Source organism: Carlito syrichta, unplaced genomic scaffold, assembly GCF_000164805.1.
Source record: "Carlito syrichta isolate Samal-C Ts95f unplaced genomic scaffold, Tarsius_syrichta-2.0.1 Scaffold301856, whole genome shotgun sequence".
Lineage (NCBI taxonomy): Eukaryota > Metazoa > Chordata > Mammalia > Primates > Tarsiidae > Carlito > Carlito syrichta.
In genome coordinates, this window is record NW_007245952.1 from 482237 (window position 1) to 493614 (window position 11378).

The window sequence follows — 11378 nt, forward strand, 5'->3', positions numbered from 1 at the left end:
CCATATATATGCAAATGCACAGAGAATGGTATAATGGACATTGGAGACTCGGAAGGGGAGGATGGGAATAGGGGAAGAAATGAAAAGTCACCTATCGGGTACGAAGTGCACTACTGGGGGTGATGGGTACACATAAGGCACAGACTTATTCGCCACTGTAAAAGGCATCCATGTAATCAAAAGCCACTGAACCCCGACAGCTATTAAATCAAGCAAAAAATACACTTACAAAAGTTGTGAAGATAGTTCAGAGAATTTCCATATTTCCATACTCAGTTGTTCCTCATATTAGCCTTCTACATTAGTATGGTATATTTGTCACAATGACTGAAACAACAGGAATATATTATTATTAAATAAGGTCTATATATTATTCTGGCTTCCTCAGTTTTCTCCTAAAGTCTCTTTTCTGTCTCAAGATCCCACCCAGGACAGCACATTCATATAAGTTGTCATGTCTGCTTAGGCTCATTTTGACTATGGCTATTTCTAAGACTTTCCTAGTTTTTATGACCTTGACAGTTTTGAGGGATAATGGCCAGCTATCTCTTTCTCTCTCACATTTTGCTTTAGAGACAAGTTCTCACTCTGTCACCCAGGATGGGGTGTGCTGGTATGATCGTAGCTCATTGTAGCCTTGAACTCCTGGACTCAAGTGATTCTCCTGCCTCGTCTCTCAAGTAACTGGGACTACAGGCATGTGCCACCACCCCTAGCTAAGTGTGTAGTGTGTGTGTGTGTGTGTGTGTGTGTGTGTGTGTGTGTGTGTGTGTGTGTGTTTGTAAAGGAATACAACTCAGCTATAAAAAAGAATGAAAGCGTGTCTTTTGCAGTAATATGAATGGAACTGGAGGCCATTATCCTAAGTGAAATTATTCAGAAACAGAAAGTCAAAAACCACATATCCTCACTTATAAGTGGGCGCTAAAGAATGATACACATGGACATACAGAGCAGAATAATTAATGCTGGAGACTCAAAAAGGTGGGAAGAGGGTAAGGGATGAAATGCTACCTATTGGGTACAATGTGCACTAGTCGGGGCATGGGTTTAAAAAGCTGAGACTTCACTATTATGCAATATATCCATTTAACACAATTGCCCTTGTACTCCTAAACTCATAATAATAATTTTTTTTTTTTTGAGTTGGAGTCTCACTCTGTCGCCCAGACTGGAGTGTAGTGGCATGCTCCCGGCCACCACAGCCTCGACCCGCTGGGCTCCAGAGATCCTTCCACCTCAGCCTTCCAAGTAGCTGGAACTACAGGTGTGCACTACCACACCCGGTTAATTTTTTGATTTATTGTAGAAATGAAGTCTCGCCAAGTTGCCGGGGTGGGTCTCAAAACCACGGGCTCAGGCAATCCACTCACCTCAGCCTCCCAAAGCGTGGGATTACAGGTTGAGCCACCGAGCCGGGCCATAAAAGTAAATTTTAAAAATGAAATAAAATAAAGGCCAGGCGCAGTGGCTAAGTCTGTAATCCCAGCACTTTGGGAGGCTGAGGTGAGTGGACTGCCTGAGCCTGGGGGGTTGAGACCAGCTTGGGCAACATGATGAGACCTCATCTCTACAATAAATAAAAAAAACCAGCCAGATGTGGTGGCGTGCATCTGTAGTTCCAGCTACTTAGAAGGCTGAGGCAGAAGGATAACCTTAACCCAGCAAGTCAAGGTTGCGGTGGCCGTGAGCATGCCAATGCACTCCAGTCTGGGCAACAAAGAGTGAGACTCCAACTCAAAAATAAATAAAAAAATAAAAATTAGGTAGTGGAGGTGGCAGGAAGGCAGGCATGCAAATGTGGCAACATTGAAATTTTCCCAGAAGATCTGAGATAGAAACATTCCCTGAAACAGGGGAGAATACCAAATTATATCGCCAGTTTTCAAATAGATTGAATATCCTAATGGTATAAAAATGTGCTGGGAAGATCTGGTACAGGATAAATAAGGGCTTATTGGAGAACACAGGTTTGGTAGAATACACAATAAAATGAAATAAGTTTGATTGAGAGTCAAATAATAAAGATTACTAGAGAACCCATGAATTCAATGCGTGAAGTATTATACAGCACTAAGTAATCACATGTTTAAGATTCCCAACTAAAGAGAAGAGCCAAAAAAATGTACTACAAGGTTATTCAATTTTAGGAATATATATTTAGCTAAAGAAAAAAGGCTGGTAGGGATAACTAAAATTAAAAGTGCATAGAAAAATGAAGGTTATTTTACATGATAATGCTAAAGACAGAGAAGAAAAACATGTGCCTCAAAATCAGAAAGTTGCTACAGCTAAATTGGCCAAATTACACACACACACACACACACACACACACACACACACACACACACACACACACACCCAAAAGCTTGTCCAAATGTCACAAATAAGCCCAAGCATGGTAAGTCAGATGAAGTAAAAAGGCAGTCCAAAGAAGAACTGAAGGAGAGAGCTCAAAGTCAATACTAATTGAGTCTAAATACCTTTACAGAAAAAAAAAGACTCATGGAATTATTGAATCATTACAGTATAAAATGCAACTGAAAAGAGAACAGAGAGACTCAATAAGTCCCTTCCTACTAAAGAAGACCTTAAGATTTCTAATCTCTAATTGTCAAAGCAAACAGGTTAAGAATATTAAATCAACTATAGTATAATGGCAAGTTCAAAGACTGTTCTAATCCAAATTAACAAAATGAACATAAATAGATTGTAGGTGGCATTCACCTAAAACTGTAAAGAAACTAGAGGGTAGCATTGAGATGATGTTAAATAAAGTAGGCACAAATGGCCTCTGCCAGATTTTTGGAAAGACAACATAACTTCCAGTTATGGAAGCCAGTGACCTTGAGAACTCTAGTTTGGTGAGTCTATTTTCTACACCTGAAAAGGTGATAAAATGTATACAGTATCATATTAATGCACAAAGCTTGTTAGAAAAAAGAGAACAAACTGTGTACAATAAAAACCATATTTCACTACCTTGATATCTTTTTTCTTCCATGGGAATAAAACAAACATGTTTGAAAAACAAAATTACCAAAATTTTATATTTAGAATATCAAATTAATTGAAAAAACAAAAATAAGGTATAAAATTAACATCTGCAAAGATTAAAACTATAATTCCTCAAAAGATTTGTGCTATAATTTGTTCTTATTTAGCAGGGTTTTTTTGTTTGTTTGTTTGTTTTGTTTTTGAGTAGGATTCTTACTCTGTCACTCAGGCTGGAGTGCAGTGGCATGCTCATAGCCACTGCAGCCTTGACCTGCTCGGTTCAGGTGATCCTTCTGCCTCAGCCTTCCAAGTAGCTGGAACTACAGGTGCATGCCACCATGCCCTGCTAATTTTTTGATTTATTGTAGAGACGAGGTCTTGCCAAGTTGCCCAGGCTGGTCTCAAGCCCCTGGACTCAAGGCAATCCTCTCACCTCCATTTCCCAAAATGCTGGGATTATAGGCATGAGCCACAGTGCCCAACTTATTTAACAGTTTTATAAATTATTTAGAGGCCAGGCACGGTGGCACATGCCTGTAATCCCAGCATTTTGGGAGGCCAAGGCAGGAGAATCACTTGGATTTCAGGAGTTCAGGACCAGCCTGGGCAATATAGCAAGACCTTGTCTCTACAAAAACAAACAAACAAAACAAAACAAAAAATTAGCCAGGATGGTTATGTGCACCTGTAGTTCTAGCTGCTCAGGAGGCTGAGGCAGAAGGATCCCCTTGAAACCAGGTCAAGGTTGCAGTGAGCTGGAATCATGCCACTGCACTCCAGCCTGGGTGACAGAATGAGACCCTGTCTCCAAAAAAAAAAAAAAAGGTTTAGAATATATAATATACAGTGAAATTTCAAAGTTTACAAGTAATACTAACTCCTTTAAGTAATATAATGGCAAGCTGATAAGAACAAACTAAAAGGACATATTTCAAAGCTGTATGATTAGGCAGAACAGTAGCAGACACATTTCACCATTTCTTATTAAGATATCTTAATTCCCAAATTATATTTATAAGATAATGTTCTCTGATTTATCATAATATTACATGAACGGGATTGGCAGTAGTGGGTCACTCCCCAGGGAGGGGCGAAGGGGGACACATAACATTAATAAGGGTACCTGATCCCAAACCAGACAAAGTGAGGGCCAATGGGAGACCCAAACCTCACCTGTAGGATGACTACTTATATACCCAACCCTGAATTGTACCCCACATCTTTAAAATGGGAAAAAATTTTAAAATATGATATTCTCCACTTACAATTTGAGATTCAAGAAAGGAATTTTTACTAACACCAGATATCACCAGAAGTAAGGGATATTGTAAAAAAAAAAAAAAATCACTGCCTTGTCTTAGATTTGATTACTGTTGTGTATAGCTCTGAAATACTTCTTATAAATTTGACTATCTTACTTAAATACAACATCATGGATAGAAAGATCTTACCAACATTAGAAGAAAATATTCTAGTTTCTACCCAACCTATATCTTTGTTCAGATCTTTGCCCATATCTTCGGAATAAAAATACATTGTATAAAATGTCAGTTGCTTCAAATAAGAACACTGATAACTTTGTTTCTGGTAAGAGAAAACATACAACATTTAACAGTGGATAGAAGTAGACATTAAGTGAGAGCTTAGAAAAAGGGATAAAAATAAGAAACATGTATTATGAAAACAGAAATCATAAATAACAGAGCAAAAAAACAAGGTAAGTGAACAAAGGCATAATTAAGCTTAGGTTGCAATACAAGATCAAAGGAGACACTACCAAACAGTGAAGGGAGAGTGTGCCTGCATGCTGGGAAAGAACAAGAATATAGCTTTCTGCATCTTTCTCTTGAGGCTAAACATCTCAAAAGTGGCTATGTTGCTTCAATTGTTAAAGTGACAAATTTAAAAACATTGAAAATACTTAAGATTCTAGTAAGTTGATTTCCAAATATCTAAACCTCTTAACCCATAAGGATAGCATTATCACCATCAGGATCTAAGCAAGTAGAAACTGGAAAGAGTAGTTTTAAGTAGTTTTGTCTTAGTTTTTCTTGTTGTTGTTTTGTTTTTAAGACAGGGTCTTAGTTTGTCGCACAGGTTGGAGTACAGTGGCACAGCTCATGGTTCACTGCAGCCTTGAACTCCTGGTTCATGGCTCATGGCTCACTGCAGCCTTAAACTCCTGGGCTCAGATGATCCTTCTGCTTCAGTCTCCCCAGTAGCTAGGACTAAAGCTAATTTTTTTTAAAAAAATTTTTGTGGAGACAAGGTCTCACAATGTTGCCTAGTCTAGCCTCAAACTCCTGAACTCAAGTAATCTTCTCACCTCGGCGTTCCAAGGTGCTGAGATTACAGGTGTGAGCCACTGCACCTGGCCTGTCTTAAGTCATTTTAAGACAAGTGACAACAAGTAGCCAGAGTATAAAGCTCTCCCTAAAAAGATGGTTAAAATAGGTTCCGAGAACCCCTATAGCAAGTTATTAAGACACTAGTTCTCATTTTTTAGTTCTTAAAATTGGTTCTTAGCCGGGCTCGGTGGCTCAGCCTGTAATCCCACGCTTTGGGAGGCTGAGGTGAGTGGACTGCCTGAGCCCGCGGGTTCGAGACCCGCCTGGGCAACTTGGTGAGACCTCATCTCTACAATAAATCAAAAAATTAGCCAGGTGTGGTAGTGCACACCTGTAGTTCCAGCTACTTGGAAGGCTGAGGCGGAAGGATCACCGGAGTCCAGCAGGCCGAGGCTGCGGTGGCCGGGAGCAGCCACTGCACTACAGTCTGGGTGACAGAGTGAGATCCCAACTCAAAAAAAAAAAAAAAAAAAGATTGGTTCTTAAATTCGGTTCTTAAAACATGAATGTTGTAAAGAAATGATAACAGAAGACAAATTTAGGTATATCAGTATAGTGAAACAAACAAATATGTGTTAGGAAACAGATTACTCCTGAGAAGTATCATTGCTAAATTCCAGGACAGAATGCTTCATACCCTACTAGCAAGGAATTCTTTCATACTGATAGTAAAAAAGATACTCCTTTTCCTATTAAAGTACCTCAGTCATTTCCTGCATTATCTGCCTAATCTGTGGGCTCATCCTCAGCATAAGAGGTCTGAGGTATCATACACGGATTATTTGCTACTCTGGCAAACCAAGTGCTTTGGTATCTATTGAAAATTCTCCTCCTACTTAATGTTCTCACTCTTCATTTTTCTTCTTAATATCGTTGTTCCAGATTCTTAAGTCTAACAGAAAGAAAATATCAACTTGAGGTGAAATTTTCACGTGGCTATTACAAAAACAGTAATCTACGACAAAACTAACTCACCAACTGGATGAGTGATGGCGTTCTGTAGGCTGGGAATGACCACTGAGTAGGTAGGTGAACGATAAGGATAAACTGTTGCTGGATTTGTAGAGATGATATTCTGGGTGGTGCCAGAAAATACATTGGAAACACTTAATGGGAAGCGTTTTCGCTTCCCTGGACGAGGCTGATAAACCCAACCTATAGAAGAAGATAAACTGTTTTTAATACAAAAGTATAGACCCTATTTAGCCTTCAAATCATCCTTTTCATATGAAAATGCAAAGCACTTCAAAGTTTTTAAAAAATAAGTTATTGTCAAAAGTATCTTTTCCAGCTCTATAATTCTATTTCTGTGAGTAACTCCTCCACTGTGTACTTTAGTACACATATCCATTTAGCTCCTAACTAGTGGCCAATGTTGGAACCCATAATTGAAAGGGGAAGGTCAAATGACATATCCAATGACACACATTGAATCCGTAGCAGAATTAACATCAAAAGTGTTGTGCTTGGATCGACTCCCCCCTTCCTCCTATGTATAAAATAATGTGGCATTGACATTATTCATTTCCTCCTGTTTCCTTTCTAGAAGATACAATTGTCTATATCTTACAATGTAATAGTCACTAATGACCAGTCACTATTTTTATGCCTAGTTCAGGAAGAGTCCCTCTCCGTGACTCAGCAATCTCCAAGTCCACGAATAACTCAATTTCTTTCCACAGTCAGAACCATGAAGCCATGGTAATTGTAGTCACTGTATAACCGGAAGAATCACTGGTTCCCTGTAGTTGTGCCTCACTCCTAGAACTTACTGATGTATCTACTCATATTTCAGAAAATACAATTTTCTTTCCACCATGCACAGACATGTTGGTATACACTGTGCATCTTTCCAAGCTTCATCTCAATGTCATTGCTGGGGAGGAATCAGACTCATGTCACTGTATCATGATAGGGATGAATCTGTCAATCCGAAGGGAGGAGTATGTTCTGACAAATTAAATATTTAAATGGAGCATGGTGTTATTCCCTGAATTCTCATTATCTTTAGGTGTACAGTAAGTCCTCTACATACATTCTGAGAGTTCCATTCTAAGAGCACATTTGTAAGTCCAATTTGTTAATAAGTCCAACATAGTTAGCCTAAACAACTAACACAATCGGCTATGTTTTACTGTACTGTAATAGAGTTATAATACTTTTCACACAAATAATACATAAAAAACAAACACGAAAAGTATTTTTTATCTTACAGTACAGTACCTTTAAAAGTACAGTACATCATTATCGCTTGGCGCTTCTTAGCAGGACCAGGTACATCACCACTGCTTTTACGCTTGCTTCTGGACATCCTGGGCTTGAAATAAAGGTACTGTACTACTGTACTCTCTACAGTACTGTAAGGTATACAAAAGCACAACCATTTGTAGAAAATGCACATATGTGACAATGTACACCAGACACGTTAACTAACTTACATGATTGGACATGCAAACAAACACTCACATCTTTGAAAGTTTGCAACTTAAAGATTTGTATGCAGGGGACTTACTGCTTACTGCATATTTTTTTCTGTTGCTATGACTTTAGCATTTCTAGTATATTTGCAAAATTGTATGCTAGAACTTTTGAGATTACCTTCATTTAATTTCTCTCTCTCTACGTATGTATCTAATCTATCCAAACCACAATAAAACTTTATGTCCTCTGGTTTGTATTATTTGGTAAATATGAGACCAAATATCCCCCTACTTAGTTCTGTTTAAGGAAACTTATGTCCGGTATCATTTCAATCATTACTATATTAGCTATTATTCTCTTTACTTTACATATCAGATTAGAAAACAATTACACATTTTGTCTTTCAATCTCAACCTAACCTAATCTTTATCTACATTAATTTAAAAGAAATTAGAAAGAGGCTTTGTTTATTTTATGATTACCAGGAAATTCCTCTCTGTGCTTTTCTTTAATCTTTTGTGCTTCATCATAATAGGGTTTCTTTTGTTCTTCACTAAGTTTGTTCCATTCTAACCCGAGCTGGACACTGATTTCTGCATTGTTGGCTGCTGGGTTAGCTTTGGCTAGTGCTGGCCGGTGGATCCTTGCCCAAACCATAAATGCATTCATGGGTCGCTTCACATGACCATTTCTGTCCTTACTGAAGGGAGTGTCTGGTATTCCTACATGACAAAAATTAAGAGACTAAATTAATGTGCCACACACAATTTTAAAATGAAGTGCATTTCCACCTATATTTGTTTTTTAAATATCAGGAGAAAATATACTTATTTTTTTGAGTCAGCGTCTCACTCTGATGCCCAGGCTAGAGTGCAGTGGCACACTCACGGCCATCGCAGCATCCACCTGCTGGGCTCAGGCAATTCTTCTGCCTCAACCTTCCAAGTAGCTGTAACTACAGGTGAGCGCCACCATGCCAGGCTAATTTTTGATTTATTGTAGAGACGAGGTCTCACCAAGTTGCCCAGGCTGGTTTCAAACCCCTGGGCTCAGGTAATCCTCTCACCTCTGCCTCCCAAAGTGCTGGGATTACAGGCATGAGCCACCACACCTGGCCAAAATATACTCTTTAATATGGCCAAATAACTGCTAATATTCCAGAATTCCTTATAACCCCTAAATCCAGCATTCCAAAATATAGTTTGGAATGATTCCTTTTCCTCAAAGAGAATAATATTGTTAAAGATATTGTGGAAGTAATAATGTTGAAGATAGTAAATTGCTGGCTTCTTTGAGCTTTATTAATACTGCGAACAATAATTAACATTTAGTTTATTTCCATTTATATATTCTAACATGGGGGCAGGAACTATGACTTATTCATGACTATAAATCCTAGCACTAGGTAGGTATTTCCTAAATGTTTAAAGAAACTCATTTATATGCTGCTGTAGTGTCCTTTTAAACAGATATAATTATAAATTATAATACAGTATTAGTTGAATTTCACTATGAAAATAAAGCTCCTACTAAAGTGAAACATCAATACTCATCTTACACCATGAGAGAAAAATAGTAAAAGTAGCTTTTTGAATGTCACGGAACCAGCTGAAATGACACTAAACGAAGCTGGAAAAATTCACATCTCTTACACAGTTAATTAAAAAAAGAAAACTGTCAGTAAACCTCTTACATTTCATCTCTTTATTTTAGGGTTACTTGACATATAAAATTTCAAAAAACACACAAAAGATGAAATTCGTAGTATTAAGAAAGTTTTTGCTTTCTTTTCTTTTTTTTTTTGTTGAGACAGGGTCTCTGTCACCCAGGTTGGAGTGCAGTGGCACAATCACAGCAGCTAACTGCAGCCTCAACCTTCTCCTGGGCTCCAATAATCCTTCCTCCTCAACCTCCTGAGTAGATGGAACCACAAGTATGGGTCACTATGCCCGGCTAATTGTTGTATTTTTTGGTAGAGACTAACTCTCACTATGTTGCCCAAGCTGGTCTCAAACCTCTGGGATCAACTGATTCTCCTGTCTCAGTCTCCCAAACTGCTGGAATTACTGGTATAAGCCCCTACGTCTAGCTCCTTTCTTTCCTTTACTTAAAATGGAAACAAACTCTAAAAACCACCGAAGATACAAGCAAGGGGGGTATGATGGGCAGGAAGAATCAAAAAAGAAAATAAAAGCAAAGCAATAAACATAAAAGTTAGTGAAAATATGAACTGAAGATTAATATGACTTTCCAAGACATTCATTGACAAAATGTTATGTCTAAACTAAATCTTTAAAATGTTTTGATTTTTTTTTCATTTTCAATAAAAGATATTAAGGTAAAAACTAAATCTTAAAAGAAGAACTTTCCAACTATATATTTGGAATTACTGGATAGAAATAAAATATCTATCTGCAGTTGTTACTGCTGTAACTAGTAATTTAAAAACAATTTTGCTGGCTTATTCTACAGTATTTTTCATCTTCAGTATTTCTGGAAGTTCTTAGCTTCTAGAGGAATAAATGCTAAAATGTTACACTTAATCATGTTTTCTTCTAGAAGAATGTTTACTCTTCATTTTTAAAGAAGATAACTTCTATAATAGTTATAAACGTTCCTGTTTTTTTTAATAACATTTTTCATTAAACACCATGGTTCCTTGAACTCATTACTGAGCTACAATATTTTAAATCCTGATGATCTGTAGCATATAAACCGAGGGCTCTGTGTTGCCTAGCAAAAATAGGTCTATTTCTGTGCATACAAACTAGTCACATCTAAATAACGGGCCTTAAAATGGATTTTTTAAAAAGTCTGGGAACCTTGGTCGTGTCAGTGTATTTGGCTGGCCTGTGAACAGCCAATCAGAAGAGCCACCTGTGCAGACCCTGCCCTGAGAAGCATCCCTTCCACGACTTGATTTTTCTCGCGTGGGCTCCGGAAGGGCTGGCACACCCGCGGCGGGGCAACACAGGCCAAGTCCTGAAAACCGGCTCGCCCTGGTGCCTAATACCTGCGTCGGAGGGCAGCACGGTGAGCGGGACATCCTTGGTTTCGATTTTTACAGAAGGCTCCAGTAAGGACTGCATTTTAATAGGCACTGGTGTCAGGGGCACCTTGGTCAACCTTATCAGCTCCGAAGGCGGAGGCCCCTGAAATTGGATCCGGGCCCCCGGGGGGACGGTGTGCAGAGTCAAAGGGATCCTGAGGTCTTGCTGGTGCGGCCCAAAGGCGCTGGACGGCGCGGCCAGGAGGAACTCCTTGCTGCCCTGGCCCAGGCCATTGGACGCGGGCTCCGGGCTGGCTCCGCCGTCCTCGCCGAGACTCTCAGGCTCCTCCGTTTTGACGACCCCTTCTCGGACGCCCGCCAGGCTCTGGCCTTCCCCGCCACTCGCCGCGTCCCGCATGACCTCGTTCCTCTCCGGCTCGTCCTTCCTCTCGGCCCCTTGGCCGCAGTCAAGAGCCACCCTGGAGGCTCTAGGGCCCGCCTCGACGGCTCTCAGCGGTCCCGCCGACGGGGGCAGGTCGCACCCGGGCTCCGGCTTCTCGGCCTTGACGTGCAGCGCCCAGGGCTGCGCCGGGTGCGCCTCGGGCCTGCAGGGGGCGCCCTCG

At 39.7% G+C, this 11378-nt stretch overlaps 1 protein-coding gene across 1 annotated transcript in view; it reads right to left on the reverse strand.

Moving 5' to 3' along the window:
* SOX30 (SRY-box 30) overlaps positions 1-11378 on the reverse strand; it is a 27944-nt gene that overhangs the window by 16102 nt on the left and 464 nt on the right. Inside the window, exons 2-4 of the mRNA XM_021711089.1 lie at positions 10780-11374; positions 8249-8488; positions 6321-6500 (exon numbers count right to left, since the gene is read on the reverse strand). Coding sequence (XP_021566764.1) covers positions 6321-6500; positions 8249-8488; positions 10780-11374 — 1015 coding nt within the window. The remainder of the gene's footprint in view (positions 1-6320; positions 6501-8248; positions 8489-10779; positions 11375-11378) is intronic.